Genomic DNA, 22,295 nt, shown 5'->3' on the forward strand with positions numbered 1-22,295 from the left:
TATGGAATTGAACAGCAGTCTTTTTGAGCTTTGTTTTCAGATCTCTGATAATGTATGTGATGACTTCCTACTACTGGATTTGAGATCAATATTCCACTCTTGTTTACATGAAGAAAATGACTTAGATGAAATAGTTCATGTAATTTTTTACTTTTCAGCTACTCACGTCAAGGCCAACTTGCTATGCATCGTCGGAAGCACTCTGGTGAGAAACCTCATAAATGCCAATATTGTGAGAAAGAATTTCTTCGCAGGGAAGTTCTCAGAAAACATGAACATATGCATACAGATACAAGACCATATAAATGTTCATACTGTGAGAAAAGCTTCAGGTAAGCAGTTCTTTTATGTTTATGCTGCACTTTGAAAATTTAGATTCTGTATGGATCTTCCTGTTTTGACTATTAGAAATGTCTCACCAAATACAGTTTAGTGAATTCAGCAATACAAGAAAAGATTTGTTACAGATGGTTGAGAAGTGAGGAATTTCGTTCAGCATAAATGATGGCTAAATGAGAGGTTTTCCCTCCTCTTCTTAAGAGGAGAAAAGCTTTAAAGTACTATGAGCATCTAAGACAGCACTTGCTTGATTAAAGGGTAAAAAAAAAAGAAAAATTAGGGCCTGTCCATGGGCAATCACACCCCTTGACCACACCAAAATTATGAGACCAGCAGATGTTCATTTACCGGACTCAATGACTACACTACAACTGTTCGTACATATGATGTCACAGCATGGGGGAGAGGTAAATTTACACATGCTTATTGATGTTGTTTGGACCTGCTTGATGTTGGAATGTCGACTTCATTTTCATTTCTGACCTTATGTCTTTCTTTTCCTAGATTTTCCCCTGACACAGATTGGAAGAACTTTCTTGTGTCTTAAGAACTAGTGCACTATACCTGCATACAACACAGGTTCCAGCTGCCATGATATGGCATCAACTTAAGACTTCATTGTGATGGTCATTTTACCCACCATTTTTTGTTGGTACATATTTGCATTTTTTCTTTTGTTTGAGATCATTTCACAATGTTTTGAATTTAAGTAAGCAAAATTAAGAACATCAACCAAGAGCAGTTGATTAAGCCTTTCTTTTTGCTATAGAAGTGCTGAGTTAGAAGTGCTTTTGTAGTATTTACCTTAGGGGCCATGAAATGTCAGCTGAACCCCAGTAATAGGCATTGAGTACTGGCACTGAACAGAGGTGTATCAGTCTGACCAGCCTTAAGTGGACATTTGTAAAGTGTTCTGTTTGTATACTAATGTGCCAATTGAATATGTACACATAACTGCCTATAAGTGACGAGAGATTATATCAAACGCAAGTTAGCTTTACTAGTTGGTTGGTACCAGCAAGTACTTACAAGTTGTCTAATGGCACATCAACTTGTGGGACCATTCATACCAGTGCCCACATGGGTGGATTGCTAAGTTAAGCTGTCTTCTTAGCCTCAACCCAAAGACTGAGACACTGCAGTCATTGCCCTTTTATTGATTCCACCCAATATTTCATAGTACCTTTTGGCCTCTCTGTGGTAGAGACTAATAAGTATACTGAATGGAGAAAAACTGGAGGAAGTGAAGTGTTTTAGATATCTGGGAGTGGATCTGGCAGCGGATGGAACCATGGAAGCGGAAGTGGATCATAGGGTGGGGGAGGGGGCGAAAATTCTGGGAGCCTTGAAGAATGTGTGGAAGTCGAGAACATTATCTCGGAAAGCAAAAATGGGTATGTTTGAAGGAATAGTGGTTCCAACAATGTTGTATGGTTGCGAGGCGTGGGCTATGGATAGAGTTGTGCGCAGGAGGATGGATGTGCTGGAAATGAGATGTTTGAGGACAATGTGTGGTGTGAGGTGGTTTGATCGAGTAAGTAACGTAAGGGTAAGAGAGATGTGTGGAAATAAAAAGAGCGTGGTTGAGAGAGCAGAAGAGGGTGTTTTGAAATGGTTTGGGCACATGGAGAGAATGAGTGAGGAAAGATTGACCAAGAGGATATATGTGTCGGAGGTGGAGGGAACGAGGAGAAGAGGGAGACCAAATTGGAGGTGGAAAGATGGAGTGAAAAAGATTTTGTGTGATCGGGGCCTGAACATGCAGGAGGGTGAAAGGAGGGCAAGGAATAGAGTGAATTGGAGCGATGTGGTATACCGGGGTTGATGTGCTGTCAGTGGATTGAATCAGGGCATGTGGAGCGTCTGGGGTAAACCATGGAAAGCTGTGTAGGTATGTATATTTGCATGTGTGGACGTATGTATATACATGTGCATGGGGGTGGGTTGGGCCATTTCTTTCGTCTGTTTCCTTGCGCTACCTCGCAAACGCGGGAGACAGCGACAAAGCAAAAAAAAAAAAAAAAAAAAAAGTTCTGTGGGGCCTGGATGTGGAAAGGGAGCTGTGGTTTCGGTGCATTATTACATGACAGCTAGAGACTGAGTGTGAACGAATGGGGCCTTTGTTGTCTTTTCCTAGCGCTACCTCGCACACATGAGGTGGGAGGGGGTTGTTATTTCATGTGTGGCGAGATGGCGATGGGAATGAATAAAGGCAGACAGTATGAATTATGTACATGTGTATATATGTATATGTCTGTGTGTGTATATATATATATATGTATACGTTGAGATGTATAGGTATGTATATTTGCGTGTGTGGACGTGTATGTATATACATGTGTGTGTGGGTGGGTTGGGCCATTCTTTCGTCTATTTCCTTGCGCTACCTCGCTAACACGGGAGACAGCGACAAAGCAAAATAACTAAAATAAATAATCTTTCTTTCATACTATTCGCCATTTCCCATGTTAGCGAGGTAGCGCTAAGAACAGAGGACTGGGCGTTTGAGGGAATATCCTCACCTGGCCCCCTTCTCTGCTTCTTTTGAAAAAAAAAAAAAAAATAGGGGGAGGATTTCCAGCCACCCGCTCCCTCGCCTTTTAGTCGCCTTCTACGACACGCAGGGAATACGTGGGAAGTATTCTTTCTCCCCTATCCCGGAGATGGAGGGAATGAGGAGAATTGGGAGACCAAATTGGAGGGGGAAGGATGGAGTGAAAAAGATTTTAAGCGATTGGAGACTGAACATGTAGGAGGGTGAAAGGCCTTACATCCTTGGTAAAAATTTTTCACTGCTTCTAGGAACTTACCTCCCACACCATATACTCCTAATACCTTCCACAAAGCATCTTTATCAAACCTATCATATGCCCTCTTCAGATCCATAAATGCTACATATAAATCCATCTGTTTTTCTAAGTATTTTTCACACACCTGATCCACACCTCCTCTACCACTTCTGAAACCACACTGCTCTTCCCCAATCTGATGCTCTATACATGCCTTCACCCTCTCAATCAATACTCTCCCATACAGTTTTCCAGGAATACTCAACAAACTTGTGCATCTTTAGTTTGAACACTCACCTTTATCTCCTTGGCCTTTGTACAATGGCACTATGCATGCATTCTGCCAATCCTCAGGCACTTCACCATGATCCATGCATACGCTGAATATCCTTACCAACCAGTCAACAACACAGTCACCCACTTTTTTCATAAATTCTACTGCAATACCATCCAAACCCGCCACCTTGCCGGATTTCATATCTGCAAAGCTTTCAGTACCTCTTCTCTCTTAACCAAACCATCCTCCCTGACCCTCTCACTTCACACTCCACCCTGACCAAAACACTATCATCACACACTTCATCAAACTATCAAAGTACTCACTCCATCTCCTCACTTCATCACTTCCTGTTATTACTTCCCCACTTGCCCTCTTCACCAATGATCCCATTTGTTCTCATGTCTTATGCACGTTATCTACCTCCTTCCAAAACATCTTTTTATTCCCTCTCTCACCCTAACTCTCATTTGCACCTTTCTCTTGACCTCCTGATGCTTTCTTTTATACACCTCCCAGTCATTTGATTTCTTCTTTGAAAGTACCATCCAAACGCCTCTTTTTCACTAACAACTTTACTTCTTCCCTCCACTCACTATCCATTCTAATCTGCCCACCTCCCACCTTTCTCATGCCACATGCATCCTTTGCACAAGCCATCATTGCTTCCCTAGATACATCCCATTCCTCACCCACATCCCCCATGTCATTTGCTCTCACCTCTTGCCATTCTATACTCAATTTCTCCAGCTACTTTCTCACACAAGTCTCCTTTCCAAGCTCACATACTCTCACCGCTCTCTTCTCCCAACATTCTCCCTTCTTTTTTGAAAACCACTACAGATATTGATGTTCGCCTCCACAAGACCGTGATCGGATATCCCTCCAGCTGCCCCTCTCAGCACATTAACATCCTAAGATCTCTCTTTTGCATAACTGTCAATTAACACATAATCCAATAATGCCCTTGTACCACCTCTTGTACTCGCATACATGTACTTATGTATATCTCTCTTTTGAAACGAGGTATTCCCAATCACCAGTGTTTTTTCAGCACACAAATCCACAAGCTCTTCACTATTTCCATTCACAATACTGAATATTCCATGTACACCAATTATACCCTCAACTACCACGTTACTCACCTTCACATTTAAATCACTCATCATTGAATCCGGTCTCGTGCATCAAAGCTGCTGACACTCACTCAGCTGCTCCCAAAACACTTGCCTCTCATGATCTTTCTTCTCATGACCAGGTGCATAAGCACCAATAATCGCCCATCTCTCTCCATCCACTTTCAGTTTTACTACATCAATCTAGAATTTACTTTCTTACACTGTATCACATACTCCCCCAACTCCTGCTTCAGGAGTAGTGCTACTCCTTCCTTAGCTCTTGTCCTCTCACCAACCTAACTTTACTCCCTAGACTTTCCCAAAACCTCTCTTTCCGTTTACCCTTGAGCTTTGTTTCACTCAGAGCCAGAACATCCAGGTTTCTTTCCTCAAACATGCTACCTATCTCTCCTCTCTTCTCATCTTGGTTTGTTTCATTCACAACATTGAATACCCCATGTACACCAATTATACCCTCAACTGCCACATTACTCACCTTCTTATTTAAATCGCTGCTGACCCACTCACTCAGCTGCTCCCAAAACTCTTGCCTCTCATGATTTTTCTTCTCATGACCAGATGCATAAGCACCAATAATCACCCATCTCTCTTCGTCCACTTTCAGTTTTGCTACATCAATCTAGAATTTACTTTTGTACAGTCTGTTACACACTCCCACAACTCCTGCTTTAAGAATAGTGCTATTCCTTCCTTAGCTCTTTTCCTCTCACCAACCCATGACTTTACTCCCAAGACTTTCCCAAAACTACTCATTCCCTTTAACCTTGAGCTTTGTTTCACTCAGAGCCAGAACATCCAGGTTTCTTTCCTTAAACATGCTACCTAATCTCTCAGTTTGTCTCATCTTGGTTCCATTCACACACATCTACATACATATACATATACACATATGCATACATATACATATCAACATATACACATATACATATTAAAACATACAAACATACCTACATACATATACACGGACATATGCATATATACACGTACATATTCATACTTGCTTGCTTTCAACCAATCTTAACGCTATCCCACCCCAAGTGAAACAGCATCACTACCCCATTCTTCAGTGACACAGCATCAGGAAAACAGACAAAAAAGGCCACATTCGTTCACACTCAGTCTCTAGCTGTCATGTGTAATGCACTGAATCCACAGCTCCCTATCCACATCCAGGCCCCACAGACCATTCCATGAATTACTCTTAGACATTTCACATGCCCTGGTTCACTCCACCTACAGCACGTTGACCCCGGTATACGATATTGTTCCAGTTCACTATTCCTGTATGTTCAGGACATGATCACTCAAAATCTTTTTCACTTCATCCTTCCACCTCCAGTTTGGTCTCCTGCTTCTCCTTGTTCCCTCCACCTCTGACATATATATCCTCTATGGCAATCTTTCCTCACTCATTTTCTCCGTATGTCCAAACCATTTCAGCACACCCTATTCTACTCTCTCAACCACACTCTTCATTTCTATACATCTCTCTTACCCTTTCATTACTTACTTGATCAAACCACATCACACTTCATATTGTTTTCGAACACTTCATTTCCAACACATCCACCCTTTCTCCACGCCTCACAACCATATAATATTGTTGCAACTACTGTTCCTTCAAACATACCCATTTTTGCTCTCCCAAGATAATGTCACCTTGTTCCGCACGTTCTTCATCACTCTCAGAATCATTGTCCCCTCTCCTACCCTGTGACTCACTTCCACTTCCATGGTTCCACATGCTGTTGATCCACTCCCAGATTTCAAAAACACTTCACTTCCTCCAACTTTCCTCCATTACAAAATCCTTTTCACTCCATCTTTCCACCTCCAATTTGGTCTCCCTCTTCTCCTCGTTCCCTCCACCTCCGACACATATATCCTCTTGGTCAATCTTTCCTCACTCATTCTCTCCATGTGCCCAAACCACTTCAAAACACCCTCTTCTGCTCTCTCAACCACGCTCTTTTTATTTCCACACATCTCTCTTACCCTTACGTTACTTACTCGATCAAACCACCTCACACCACACATTGTCCTCAAACATCTCATTTCCAGCACATCCATCCTCCTGCGCACAACTCTATCCATAGCCCACGCCTCGCAACCATACAACATTGTTGGAACCACTATTCCTTCAAACATACCCATTTTTGCTTTCCGGGATAATGTTCTTGACTTCCACACATTTTTCAAGGCTCCCAAAATTTTCGCCCCCTCCCCCACCCTATGATCCACTTCCGCTTCCATGGTTCCATCCGCTGACAGATCCACTCCCAGATATCTAAAACACTTCACTTCCTCCAGTTTTTCTCCATTCAAACTCACCTCCCAATTGACTTGACCCTCAACCCTACTGTACCTAATAACCTTGCTCTTATTCACATTTACTCTTAACTTTCTTCTTCCACACACTTTACCAAACTCCGTCACCAGCTTCTGCAGTTTCTCACATGAATCCGCCACCAGCGCTGTATCATCAGCGAACAACAACTGACTCACTTCCCAAGCTCTCTCATCCCCAACAGACTTCATACTTGCCCCTCTTTCCAAGACTCTTGCATTTACCTCCCTAACAACCCCATCCATAAACAAATTAAACAACCATGGAGACATCACACACCCCTGCCGCAAACCTACATTCACTGAGAACCAATCACTTTCCTCTCTTCCTACACGTACACATGCCTTACATCCTCGATAAAAACTTTTCACTGCTTCTAACAACTTGCCTCCCACACCATATATTCTTAATACCTTCCACAGAGCATCTCTATCAACTCTATCATATGCCTTCTCCAGATCCTTACATCCCATTAACTTGTCCCTCAACCCTACTGAACCTAATAACCTTGCTCTTATTCACATTTACTCTCAACTTTCTCCTTTCACAATCTTTTCCAGACTCAGCCACCTACTGCTGCAGTTTCTCACTCAAATCAGCCACCAGAGCAGCAGCATCGGGAAACAACAACTGACTTACTTCCCAGGCCCTCTCATCCCCAATAGACTGCATACTCTCATTAGAAATACAGCCTTGATTAGTGCTTCAGTTGCCTTAAGATTCTGTTGTTCCAGTCAGGCTACGATTTTATCTCTGATAAATGAGTCCAGAAGTTTGCATATAATTACATACTCTTGCACACTTAATTGTAGTAAGGATCACATTCCTTGATGCTCTAATTTAACCGAGTTTTTCTTATAATTCTTACAACAAAATTCTCAAAACCTTTGATAAATTGTCGAGATAAACAAAGTACCTTATAAAGAGCTGAGCTCATGGGTATAACATGCTACTGTCTTGTATTTACTTGATATTGACAAAGAAACCTTCCATTTTAGGTTATGACTTTCATACTGTTATGACTACTCACAACTGAAGAATTTTTCAGTCATGAGTTGGTGGGGCTTTACAGTATAAGAAATATATTGAGTAATGTTTTGATTGTTGATTGATGTATGTTTTCATTAGGGATCAAGGGAAAAAGAAGGTGCATGAGCGGCTACATACTGGAGAAAGGCCATTTGAATGTCAGATATGTGGACGTGGATTCTGTGAATCTGGTAACTTACGAAAGCACCTTCGAGTTCATCAGCGCCATCCAGGAACTGCAGTTTCAACAATGTCATCATCTGTAAGGGAGAGAAATTCCAGTCTGCTGACATTGGGAACTGGATCAACAGTTGTCTCCAATGGAGGACCAAGCTATAATGTTACTTCACTGCCACATTCCACCTTTACTTTTCCTGGGATTCCTGTAGTACGTCATAGTGTAGATGTAATTACAGAATCATCATTAATGGTTACACCAAATGTGTCACATCTTGCCACACCTGACAATCATCCAACATCCCATTCTTTGCCACAAAGTGCACCTGAATCAATATCTATACCCATAAGTAGTTCACAGAGTAGTACTTGTCAACCTGTGGTCACCTTGCGGCTACTGGAAGAATCTCGTGCAAGTCCCAGTTTACCTCCTCAGGAGGGATGTGAAAAAGAAGAGGGTAAAGCTAGTCCTGTACCTTTTCAAAATGTTACCTGGGCTCTTTATCATACATAGCTTATATGCACTGTATGCTACAAGTTATAAATTTAGGGAATTATTTGATATACTGTGCAGTTTTCCATGTAGATTATTGATATTCAATATACTGTATGGTTTTTCATGTAGATTAATTCATTCTTGTTATTCAACATAATGGCTCAAGCATATCTTTACAGTTCTTTGTACAAGTTTCTGTCCTGCCTTCAAACTTTCTCATTCTATTCTTCATCATATATTTTGTCTCCTTAATGCCTATCTCATTATATTTTTTCATACTTGATTGCCATTTCCACATAAGTGAGGCATTGCCAGGAACAGACAAAGAAAGACCACATCTGCTCACACTAGTCTCTAGCTGTAATATGTAATACACTCATACTGTCATATATGAGTATATTGCATTGTTGCTGCAGCCTTCTCATACCACTTTTAAGCAAATGTTATTTTTCTTTTCCCAGTTTTATGTATACCCAGATATCTTCATTATTTCTCCCAATCTACTTACCTGTTTCAAAGAATTCCTCTTTGCTGCATGCATCTTTTTGCTGATTTGTTCCACACCATATTCAATCTACACACTATTTAGTAGCTCTTTCCAATCTTGCAAACTGACTTAATCTATCTCTATTCATATTGTAATCTCTTACCTAAATAGTGGGAGGTCTATTTTGGGTCTCTTCCATGTGCTTATTCTTTCACATTTCTTAACATTCTTCCGTGCTAACACCTATCTCAATATAATTACTCACACTCTCCATTCACTGCGCTTACTTGCCCCTTCTTTCATTTGCTTTGTTCTCATATCCATCTGTTTGTTGTCTGTAGATCTGTTACATTCACATTTACATACAGCCTGAAAGGTTTTGACACATAGTTTCCATTTTTTGAATAGCAACAGTAGTAGTCATCATAGCACAGGCAAAACCATCCCCCATGGCTATCTGATGAAAGAAAAAATTATGAGTGAGAAAAAGGCATTCTGTTATTTAGTTTTGGCATACCAGTTTTCATTCTCATGCAGGCCTTTTGATAAATGCTACCCCACCTGCAAAATCACATCTTTACCCTTAAACCTTCCTCCTACTGTCATGAACATGCTTGCAATCTGTTACCTTCATTTATTCCCCATCATCCATTCCTTCATCTTTTCAACCCTTTGGCTGTGATTAATGACTTACATTGTAACACATAACACTAATTTCCTTTTCACCGGGAAATTTGACTTGAGTCCTCAGATGTCAAAATGGATTGATCCTGCAAGGTTTCTCAACCCCCCACAACCTGGAAATAGCACCAGGGATTTGTAAGGTGGCTGACTCAAACTTTATGTTAATAATTACTTGATCAGCTGATCACTGCCACCCACTCTTTGATTCATTCATCTATTCTTCTTTTTACTTTGTTTTCATCATTATTTAGGTAATGTATGGGCATTATAATGTTAAGGTATGATTTTAAGTATTTTTTCATGCTTGTTTGCCATTTACTGCATTATAGAGGTCATTCAAGGAACACCTGAACCACTTCCTGCTATCCACAACGAGGCCCCACAGACCTTTCCAAGGTTTGCCCAGGTTCAGTCTGATAGCAGCATGTTGCCCCATACTCACTGTCCTGTGCATGACTTTCATGCTCTTGCATATTCAGGGCCTGATCACAAAAAATTTTTTTCACTCCATCCTTCTATCTCCAGTTTGGTTCCCCCCTTTTCCTTGTCCCTCTCCATTTCTAACATACATATCTTGTTTGTGAACCTCACCTCACTCATGCTTTCAATATGTCCAAATCATTTCAGCACACCCTTTTCAGCTCTCTCAGCCACAGTCTTCATATTACCTTTGTAGTTTGAACACTTACCTCTCTCCATTGCCTTTATACAGTGGCACTACACTTGCAGTCTGCTAGTCATCAGGCACCTTATCATGATCCATACACACATTGAAAATCCTGTCTAATTAATCAGTAATGCTTGTTTCCCATTTCTTGGATTATTGCAGTAGTGCCAGGAAGAGAAAAGAAAAATGGCTTTATTTGCTCCCATCATCCCTCTTGCAGTCGTGAATGATGCACTAAAACGAAAACATCCTATCTACGAGCAGGTCTTACAGACCTTTATTTGGTTTTCCTTTATTGCTGACAGCATGTTGCCTGTGAGCCACAGTGCTCCATTTTGCTCTATCCCATGCACACCTTACACCCTCCTGCATATTCAGGTCCTTCCTCAAAGCATCTCTACCAACCTTGTTAAATGCTTTCTCCAAATCCATAAATGCCACATACAATTTTTTCTATTTCTCTTCAGTATTTCTCCATCAATTTGAGAACTAAAGAAATCAAATGGTAATATATGATGTTTTTGACAAGTGTTTAATAGCTGGCATCATGAAGCTGCTTTAAACCTTGCTCTTTGAATTTTTTACTCAGCCCTTTACAATATGTTCATCTTTAAGTGTTTGTTATGTATTATGTTTGATGTACATAATAAAGGTATATAATGATAGTATACAAAGTTTCTGGCAAGTGCTCAGGGGTTGCCAAAGTGAGGCTGTTTGGCATACCTTCATGCCATTGACTGTGGCTAAATTATGTATACCCCAATGCAGGACTTTTCAAAAAAATTTAAAAATCTTTGTTTTATTTTTCCATGCCACATGAAAAATTAATCTTCTAAAACACAATAAATTAGACAGTATGGTAGAACTATGTTCATGTGAGTGACAAGCCTCACAGATGAATATTTTTTCAGGATAGTGAAGGACATCAACTCTACTACACTAATGTTTTAGTTTCCTTATACTCATATGTCCATCCAATTTCTTGACAAGATACAGTAAAACCTCGATTTAACAGAGTAATTGGGGGGGAAGGGGTGTCCATTAATGTCAAAAGTCCATTAAATTGAATGTGACCTATTTGTGCCACATTTAACTTCACATGCATTCTTTTAGCTCCTCTAATCACTATAACTGATACAATAGTTGGGCAGTGGGCATCTGGCAGTGTGGGAACGCTTGCTGGGCAGTTGGAGGCAGGAGACAGACTGTTAGAGGTGATGCCATCCCTCTCCTGTTAAAGGATACTTCTTCCTAATGAAGTGAGGACAGACTACCTGCTTTTATTGCACCTCTTACATCGCACAGTGAATAGGATTCAAACCTATGAGGGAAAATCCTAAGTTATCACAAGGCTGCTCACCTCATTCAGGAGATGGGGCACACCCAAGTAAATTGCCTCAGAGGGAGGAACCAATCGAGACAGCTAGGAGATGGAATCATTCTACAAAAAAATGAGGAATTGTGGCCCACACTCCTCAGTCCACTTCCCCCAGTTCAATGGACACACCAAAGCAGCAGTAAAGGCAGCCAAATGGGTGCTGGAGGTATCCTGCACAGCAGCAAAGTGACTCAGGCTATGCTCCAACATCTCAACACCCCCGTAAGAGAGGGGGATAAGTCACCCACACAACTGGTAACAGGAAGACAGTTGTGAGATGGTGTCTAGGCACCATAGCAGCTTTATCTGATTAACCATCGATTGAGAACTGCTCTGCGAAACAGGGAGCAGGCCATAGCAGTGAACCAGACTCGCATGCAGGGCAGCCCAGTAGGTGATGCCTTATCTGCCCTAGCTGTCTGTGGTACCCGTCTGCATGCAGTACGTTGCTTTGAAACTGTGGGACAGGTCGGGCGTGGTAGTGGAGGCAAGGCTGCCTGTTTCTGCAAAACTAGTTACGTACATCCCAGGGTTTTGCCGATCCCCACATCACACGCAGCACACCAGCAGCAACTTCGCTTTAAGTTGTGGCAACACCCAGCCTCAGGTGGAAGTACTCTCACCATGAGACAATGCCCCACATATAAGATTATGCTCATGGTGGCTCCTTTGAAGAGTGAACACTAATTTATGTCATTTTTGCTCTGCTCACATGTAAAGGAAGTGTATTGTTGCTGAGCTGTTATTTGTGTGCATATTTGCCTTATGCCTTGTCAAATTTTAACTTCATTTTTTTTTTCTTTTTAGTTTTTTGTTTTTGTTGTAACAAAGTGTTGCATTTAGTTATCAAAATCTTATGATGAGGTGTAGCCTAGGGTTTATGTGTGCTTTGATAGTTGGTGGCAGGCACTATCGAAAAAGAGAGTGACATGAATTGCGCATGGTGCAGCTTTTAGATTTTTTCAAATTATTATTAATTAATGTACTGTATTATTATTTGTCCGTTAAATCCAAAATCCATATTATTGGGGCGTGTTAAATCAAGGGTTGACTGGAATATCAAATGACTGATGTTTTGGTATTTACCACATACACCAATCAGCTGGTGGCTGATTCATGTGAGAAACTGCAGAAGCTGGTGACTGAGTTTGGTAAAGTGTGTGAAAAAAGAAAGTTAAGAGTAAATGTGAATAGGAGCAAGGTTATTAGGTACAGTAGGGTTGAGGGTCAAGTCAATTGGGAGGTAAGTTTGAATGGAGAAAAACTGGAGGAAGTAAAGAGTTTTAGATATCTGGGAGTGGATCTGGCAGCGGATGGAACCATGGAAGCGGAAGTGGATCATAGGGTGGGGGAGGGGGCGAAAATCCTGGGAGCCTTGAAGAATGTGTGGAAGTCGAGAACATTATCTCGGAAAGCAAAAATGGGTATGTTTGAAGGAATAGTGGTTCCAACAATGTTGTATGGTTGCGAGGCGTGGGCTATGGATAGAGTTGTGCGCAGGAGGATGGATGTGCTGGAAATGAGATGTTTGAGGACAATGTGTGGTGTGAGGTGGTTTGATCGAGTAAGTAATGTAAGGGTAAGAGAGATGTGTGGAAATAAAATGAGCATGGTTGAGAGAGCAGAAGAGGGTGTTTTGAAATGGTTTGGGCACATGGAGAGAATGAGTGAGGAAAGATTGACCAAGAGGATATATGTGTCGGAGGTGGAGGGAACGAGGAGAAGTGGGAGACCAAATTGGAGGTGGAAAGATGGATTGAAAAAGATTTTGTGTGATCGGGGCCTGAACATGCAGGAGGGTGAAAGGAGGGCAAGGAATACAGTGAATTGGATCGATGTGGTATACCGGGGTTGACGTGCTGTCAGTGGATTGAATTGGGGCATGTGAAGCGTCTGGGGTAAACCATGGAAAGCTGTGTAGGTATGTATATTTGCATGTGTGGACGTATGTATATACATGTGTATGGGGGTGGGTTGGGCCATTTCTTTCGTCTGTTTCCTTGCGCTACCTCACAAATGCGGGAGACAGCGGCAAAAAACAAAAAACCAAAAAAACAAAAACAAAAAATATATATATATATATATATATATATATATATATATATATATATATATATATATATATATATATATATATGTATATATATATATATATATATATATATATATATATATATATATATATATATATATATATATATATATTGACAGGCGTGTGAAAGAGAGACTTTTGGATGTAAATGTGCTGAGAGGTGCAACTGGAGGGATGTCTGATCATTATCTTGTGGAGGCTAAGGTGAAGATTTGTATGGGTTTTCAGAAAGGAAGAGTGAATGTTGGGGTGAAGAGGGTGGTGAGAGTAAGTGAGCTTGGGAAGGAGACTTGTGTGAGGAAGTACCAGGAGAGACTGAGTACAGAATGGAAAAAGGTGAGAACAAAGGAGGTAAGGGGAGTGGGGATGGAATGGGATGTATTTAGGGAAGCAGTGATGGCTTGCGCAAAAGATGCTTGTGGCATGAGAAGCGTGGGAGGTGGGTTGATTAGAAAGGGTAGTGAGTGGTGGGATGAAGAAGTAAGATTATGGGTGAAAGAGAAGAGAGAGGCATTTGGACGATTTTTGCAGGGAAAAAATGCAAATGAGTGGGAGATGTATAAAAGAGAGAGACAGGAGGTCAAGAGAAAGGTGCGAGAGGTGAAAAAGAGGGCAAATGAGAGTTGGGGTGAGAGAGTATCATTAAATTTTAGGGAGAATAAAATGATGTTCTGGAAGGAGGCAAATAAAGTGCGTAAGACAAGGGAGCAAATGGGAACTTCAGTGAAGGGGGCTAATGGGGAGGTGATAACAAGTGGTTGTGATGTGAGAAAGAGATGGAGTGAATATTTTGAAGGTTTGTTGAATGTGTTTGATGATAGAGTGGCAGATATAGGGTGTTTTGATCGAGGTGGTGTGCAAAGTGAGAGGGTTAGGGAAAATGATTTGGTAAACAGAGAAGAGGAGGTAAAAGCTTTGCGAAAGATGAAAGCCGGTAAGGCAGCAGGTTTGGATGGTATTGCAGTGGAATTTATTAAAAAAGGGGGTGACTGTATTGTTGACTGGTTGGTAAGGTTTTTTAATGTATGTATGATTCATGGTGAGGTGCCTGAGGATTGGCGGAATGCGTGCATAGTGCCATTGTACAAAGGCAAAGGGGGTAAGGGTGAGTGCTCAAATTACAGAGGTATAAGTTTGATGAGTATTCCTGGTAAATGATATGGGAGGGTATTGATTGAGAGGGTGAAGGCATGTACAGAGCATCAGATTGGGGAAGAGCAGTGTGGTTTCAGAAGTGGTAAAGGATGTGTGGATCAGGTGTTTGCTTTGAAGAAAGTATGTGAGAAATACTTAGAATAGAAAATGGATTTGTATGTAGCATTTATGGATCTGGAGAAGGCATATGATAGAGTTGATAGAGATGCTCAGTGGAAGGTATTAAGAATATATGGTGTGGGAGGCAAGTTGTTAGAAGCAGTGAAAAGTTTTTATCGAGGATGTAAGGCATGTGTACATGTAGGAAGAGAGGAAAGTGATTGGTTCTCAGTGAATGTAGGTTTGCGTCAGGGGTGTGTGATGTCTCCATGGTTGTTTAATTTGTTTATGGATGGGGTTGTTAGGGAGGTGAATGCAAGAGTTTTGGAAAGAGGGGCAAGTATGAAGTCTGTTGTGGATGAGAGAACTTTGGAAGTGAGTCAGTTGTTGTTCGCTGATGATACAGCGCTGGTGGCTGATTCATGTGAGAAACTGCAGAAGCTGGTGACTGAGTTTGGTAAAGTGTGTGAAAGAAGAAAGTTAAGAGTAAATGTGAATAAGAGCAAGGTTATTAGGTACAGTAGGGTTGAGGGTCAAGTCAATTGGGAGGTGAGTTTGAATGGAGAAAAACTGGAGGAAGTAAAGTGTTTTAGATATGTGGGAGTGGATCTGGCAGCAGATGGAACCATGGAAGCGGAAGTGGATCATAGGGTGGGGGAGGGGGCGAAAATCCTGGGAGCCTTGAAGAATGTGTGGAAGTCAAGAACATTATCTCGGAAAGCAAAAATGGGTATGTTTGAAGGAATAGTGGTTCCAACAATGTTGTATGGGCTATGGATAGAGTTGTGCGCAGGAGGATGGATAGTAAATTGTAAATGAATTTCTTCTCCACCAGTAGTATGGTTAAGAGCATCATAGGAAATGTATTTGTGACTGTTGTGTTGGTGGTAAAATGATTTTCTGACAGCAGTCCTTTGTTATGGTACTCCTAAAGATTGTGGTTGGGCTTAAAGTTGAGGAATTATTGACAAAGAGATTTTATGATACAGCAAAGACCAAATGAAAATACTCATTGGAGAAGTAAGAATTTATCTCAGGTTGTGACAACATTCAGTCGTGAATTCAAGATGTGTTGGAGACAAATGGAGTCTTATGGGTGAGAAAAAATATTGCAGTTTGTGTTGAAAGTGAATATTTTTTCAAAAAATGTGCACATAGTTGGCTTTGTGTGTGTGAAAGAACAAGGTTGCAAAGTATGGCCTTGGGCAGTGTATCCCTTGTTGCCATGGTGGCTTACCTAAATGATTGAGCTCACTTGCAAGAATTTTTGTAGGGAGCTGTGGTTTCGGTGCATTATACATGAGAGCTAGAGACTGAGTTTGAACGAACGTGGCCTTTCTTGTATGATTCTATGGCGCTACCAAGCTGAAGTGGGGGACAGCGATGCTGTTTCCTGTGGGGCAGGGTGGTGCCGGGATTCGACTGAAGGCAGCAAGTATAAATATATACATATGTATATGTCTTTGTATGTTTATGTATATGATGTATATATGTGTATGTTGATACGTATATGTATGTGCGTGTATATGTACATGTATGGGCATTTATGTATATTTTATTATTATTATTATTATTATTATACTTTGTCGCTGTCTCCCTCGTTAGCGAGGTACCGCGATCAATAGGTCAGGCGAGGTCGCGCGCTGGCACCAACCCACACCCAAGGCTTGGGCAGAAAGCTAACACTATGTGGAGTGACGGTGTGTGTGTGTGAGGGAGGTGGAGGTGGGTTAATGGTCGTTACAAGTTATTTACGAGGTGATTTTACCGTTGAGATTTGTCTCAGTGATCGCAAGATCTTGTCTTTCCCTAAGATCAGTCGTTATGTGTATCGTGTGAGACGAGGTAAGTTGAGAGTCAACACTAAATTATGGATTGAATAAATACATTTTCCTGACTTGTCTATTTCGCATCTGTAGACACAAAACTATAGTTCCTAGACGTCTATAGTGCGTAGAAAAAGAAGAAAATAAAAATGAAACGGTACGTATTAGGGACAATAAGATATAGAGCGAAATTGAGTGGTTAAAAGGTGAAATAATAAGAATAGTACGAGTGGGAGGAAGTTTGAATTTGGCGCGTTGGCAGGTTCGGTCACACATTTCCTGCCGTAACTCCCGCAGTTACGTGTGTTTGCCGTGTGGCTCGGGTGTCTACCGTGTGTAAGGAAGTGTCGATTCCCGTGGCATTACCTAGGATTACCGGCAAATAAGGGCGTTGCCTCGCGATTTTCGCAGGAAGACAGTGCGGTACACGGCTCGGATGGCGATGGCGATGGTATGCGAAAGATGTGGAGAATTTAGCTTCGTAGGTTTTCCTGTTCAACAGGTGAGTGGGTCTATGGCGCTCTATGGTATTTCAAGATGGTCTCTTTAGCTTCCTATATTTTTCAGTGGGGTATCAGGTGGTCTTTGGTCTATGACCCTTACCGGGGGGTCAGTTGAGAGAGAGAGATTCCACCACGTAGCAGGTGGACATGAAAAGCTGTATGTGGAAGCGGAGGAGGGTAGTGGTTCCACACTGCCTGGTGTCTGTGGGCGAGGATAGAGACGTGCCTATGCTACCGGGGCATATCCACTTTATGTTAAATCAATCTATTCAGTTATACGCCAATATGGCTCATATGGGGAGAAGAAGTGTGTGGTACTATGGGATAAATGCGTATGGTCCACGCCAGCCCGGCTCCTTCCACACAACAACCCTCGCGTCGACAGAAAACGTAGAGAGGGTAGTTAGCTGAGTGGCGGAGGGAGTTAAGAAAACGCAGACCATACGGGTCTGCAGGATGAGGAGGGATTGACGGGCTTGTGTATGTAGAGCGGGCCATCTGGAGCGAGAGGTGGCCCGCGTTGAAGGAGAGAAGACGTTAGACAAGCTATTATCTGCCTTTGTTTGCAGATTGCTCTACCAGGAGAGACGAGAGATGCAAGAGCGAATACAGCAGCAGGAAGGAGCAGTGTGTATGAGGGGTTTACAGCTGCGTTTAAGGGCGCGCGACGTGGACGGGTGAGGGAGGGTTTGCGACGGAGGACGGACGGGTGAGGGAAGGCGCTCGACGGAGAACGGGTGAGGGAGGGCGCGCGACGGAGAACGGGTGAGGGAGGGCGCGCGACGGAGGACGGGTGAGGGAGGGCGCTCGACGTGGACGGGTGAGGGAGGGCGCGCGACGGAGGACGGGTGAGGGAGGGCCCGCGACGGAGGACGGGTGAGGGAGGGCGCGCGACGGAGGACGGACGGGGGAGGGAAGGCGCTCGACGGAGGACGGGTGAGGGAGGGCTCGCGACGGAGGACGGGTGAGGGAGGGCTCGCGACGGAGGACGGGTGAGGGAGGGCGCGCGACGGAGGGCGGACGGGTGAGGGAGGGCGAGCGACGGAGGAACGAGCCTGGTTTTCACCCGCGCGCCTCTGTAAAAGCCCTTAGGGACTCGGGACGAAGTGTGCGGTCGGAGCTACGGGAGGAGGATGGGTTGAGCTGGCGGGTGATCACGAGCGACGACGACGGATCGGATCAATGAAGGAAGGTGATTGGAGGAGGAGGAGGAGACACGCAATTGCCATACGAGTAGTTAATGGTGTGTGTGTGTGTGGGGAAGGAGGGAGGAGAAGGGTTGGGTTAGCGGTGTAAGGACATTCTGTTGTCTGATGTGGAGGGAAGGAGGGAGGGAGGGATATGGTCTGTCCTGAGTGCCGTGGTTCAGTCATTAGACCAGAGACCTAAACTGGTGAACCAGCGGCTCATACCGAACTCGGGTGTGGGTGTTTGGAGGCGGTGTGGAAACGCTGGGGATGTGGGTGTATGGGTGGAGGAGGAGTGGGTGTATGGGTGGAGGAGGTGTGGGTGTATGGGTGGAGGAGGTGTGGGTGTGTGTGGGGGCGCACGACTGCTCACTCTGGAACTGAGGTTTTCCCAGTGGCTGAGGCTATACCCAGTGGCTGAGGCTATACCCAGTGGCTGAGGCTATACCCAGTGGCTGAGGTGAGGTGGGAGAGCCAGTGTAATGGTGAACGAGAGTGGGAGGATCTACGTAGATGCCAAGTGAAGGGGATGGTAATGGGGGACTCGGAAGTGGACTGGGAAGTCCCGAAGGGTTGTGAAGGGCATGTGGGGTTGGGTGGATGGGTTAGAGAGAGAGAGAGAGAGAGAGAGAGAGAGGCCAGTTAACCACCAGTTTGGGAGTGGGGGTGAGGGGGGGGGGCTGTTTATGATGGTGGAGGAGATGTGGGAGGATGAACAGCTTGTCTGTCTGTGTGTCTGTCTGATGGTGGAGGAGATGTGGGAGGATGAACAGCTTGTCTGTCTCTGTGTGTCTGTTTGATGGAACGGCGTCCATTGTGGTGACAGACAAACGACTCCTGGGTGGTTGGGTAGTTAACTACTCTGGCCAGTGGTTAAGCGGGTTGGGGGGGAGGAGGGTGGTTGTTTCCAGCGTTACAGTAGTTCGTGGTAGTTTAGCCACGAGTAGAGAGTGAGGAAGGGAGGGAGTGGGTGATATTGGAGTGGGTTTCGAACGTAACAAGCAGTTGCTTCGTAATTGCCCAAGCGTTAATTAGGTGGAAGCTTGTTTTTTTCGAGAGTGGTTAAGGATTGTTAAGGGGTGGGGTCATTAAGGTGTTAATTGACTGGTAAACAAGGCAATCAAGTGAAGGGGACACGCTAACAACCACATGCATATCTAACCTCGAATATTCTATGGAGAATATTCTCTGAAGATTCCGATACCGAATATCGTGTATACAGATAACAAGTTACGATTACATAATCAGAGATGGCTCAACCACCCACCTCAGATGTCCGTGTGTGTGTGTGTGTGTGTGTGTCTGTCTCTCTGTGTCTGTCTGTCTAGATGTGTCTCTGTCTGTCTGTCTATATGTGTCTCTGTCTGCCTGTCTATATGTGTCTCTGTCTGTCTATATGTGTCTCTGTCTCTCTGTCTATATGTGTCTCTGTCTCTGTGTGTTTGTCTGTCTGTCTGTGTGGAGAGAGAGAGAGAGAGAGAGAGAGAGAGAGAGAGAGAGAGAGAGAGAGAGAGAGAGAGAGAGAGAGAGACGTCGAGAACCCATGCGTAAACCTAACCCATCTATGATGATTGCGTATCCATGAGTCTTATTAATGAATTCCCTTTTTTTTTTTTTTAATTAGAACAGAAGTCGACGTGTTGGCTGTGGCTTGGAGAGATGCCCTGTCTGCTGGGGCGAGAAGGAAGAGATGATACGACGTGGCGACGCCATGAACCCTTCGCCAGTGCGAAGATCATCCCACAAATCTATCATAATTGTAACGCGGCAACAATGAGGCTAAATATAAATGAGTATGATTGCTAAGGTGTTTCTGTTGATTTCCCTCATGTCCTGGTGCTGTGTGTCTCCTCATAATGGAGAGGAGAGAGTGATTAATGAGGGGTAGAAAGTGAGTTCCATGAGGTAGTGAGGTCAAGCTTAGGGTACGCCATGGCAATAACCCCTTCCCTCATTAGCCCCTCCCTCATCATACATGGCAATAACGCCTTCCCTCATTATACATGTCTGTCCCTCATGTATGAAGGAGGTATACATATGAATAACCCGTGGACACTACCACAAGACGTCCATTATACGAACGAACTCCCACACATGATAGCAATTATAAAATTATGAGGCCAAGCCAGTTCCTATAAGCCTTTTTCCCCCCCTCATATTTGCCTCACAGCTGGTATCTCATTGCCTCAGCTGGTAACCCAGCCAGCCTCGCCCATCGCCAAGCAGAGACCATCTTTGCCCAGTGGAGTGAGAACGAAACCATACGAAACCAAATGAATGAAACCATAAGAAACCAAATAAATGAGGAGTTTGTGGTCATGAGAAGAAAAGGTTCTTCCATGATTATGAGGCCAATTCAGGTCATGGGTCAACTATGGTTGGGGAGTAATAAGGGGAAAGATTTGACGGGTCATTATGGTCTAGGTTGAGTCAGGGTGATAAATGTCCATTTTGGCGTACCCTGTTCTTTTTAATATCAGGTCTATGACAGGTGAACATGAGGAGTGTTCACATGAACAAGAACATTGTGGAAATGATATGAGGCTCTTTCTTTCCCTCATATTCGTGAACTCATCAAAATAAGCCTTTCGTCTCATTTCTCTCACAACCTCATCATGTCTCGTACAATCTCTTCTTTCCTTAAGACGCGACGTTACTACTACATTCCCTCTCAAGTACATTCGACAGATATTCAAGTTCTCCAACTGAACATGTTGTACGCCCAAATCTCCCAAGGGTTTTCGGGCCCCTTTGGCACGCGTTTTCATGCTGCTTCCAACAGTTTCCTCGTCGAGGGAGAACCACACGAGCATTAGGCGTTATAATTACGTCTCCTTTCCGTCCCCTCGACCAATTATTTTGCTTTTCCTCTTCACATGACCTCTAATATGAGAGAAAAAAAGAATAGTTTATCCTAAAATCAGACATTTCACGTATTTTAAACAACTCTAATTAACTCTTCAGTCTGCGTTACTGCCCCCGACGCGTCGCAAAATTTTTACGACACATTCTCCTGTACGTCTGAATTTCTATGATTCATATAAACAACGGGTGGAAAAAGACTGAAATGTGTATACCACGTTTTCTAAAAGTTATAATCACCAGAGAAAACGTATAGAATGTTGACGTCATACACACCCCACGCCTTCAGTGACCCCCTGACCTGCGTGGAGGGAGGATATACGATACTTCTTGTGTGTTACGAACGCGTTACGACCGCTGTGTAACGCGTTACGTCGGGCGAGAGTGAACCCAGAAGGGTTGTTATAGATTAATGAGATCGTGTTATGAACTATTGTGCCTTAAGTGTGTTCTGTTATGGGATCGTGAACACTGAACCCATGTCCCACGTGAAGATAACTGAGCAAGTGAACCCTGTATCAAAATTGCGAAGGATTCGAACCCTGGATCAAAACTGCGAAGGATTCGAACCTGGATCAAAACTGCGAAGGATTCGAGCCCTGGATCAAAACCGGGAAGGATTCGAACCTTGAACAACACCGTGAAGGATTCGAACCCTGGATCAAAACCGGGAAGGATTCGAACCCTGGATCAAAACCGGGAAGGATTCGACCCTGGATCAAAACTGGGAAGGATTCGAACCCTGTGTGAACACCGCGAAGG

The 22,295-nt window shown here is 43.3% G+C and overlaps 1 protein-coding gene across 2 annotated transcripts in view; it reads left to right on the forward strand.

Annotated features, from left to right (window-relative positions):
* LOC139746062 (uncharacterized) overlaps positions 1-20,471 on the forward strand; it is an 80,540-nt gene extending 60,069 nt beyond the window's left edge. Inside the window, exons 9-11 of one of the 2 annotated variants that reach the window (XM_071656900.1) lie at positions 159-332; positions 8,020-8,308; positions 20,296-20,471. In XM_071656900.1, the coding sequence (XP_071513001.1) occupies positions 159-332; positions 8,020-8,308; positions 20,296-20,448 (616 nt within the window). In that variant the 3' untranslated portion in view covers positions 20,449-20,471. Of the gene's footprint in view, positions 1-158; positions 333-8,019; positions 11,436-20,295 lie in introns of those variants that run through there. The other variant, XM_071656899.1, reaches the window with a different exon arrangement.
* The last annotated feature ends 1,824 nt before the right edge of the window (positions 20,472-22,295 follow it).

Source organism: Panulirus ornatus, chromosome 63 (assembly GCF_036320965.1).
Source record: "Panulirus ornatus isolate Po-2019 chromosome 63, ASM3632096v1, whole genome shotgun sequence".
NCBI classification, from domain to species: Eukaryota; Metazoa; Arthropoda; class Malacostraca; order Decapoda; family Palinuridae; genus Panulirus; species Panulirus ornatus.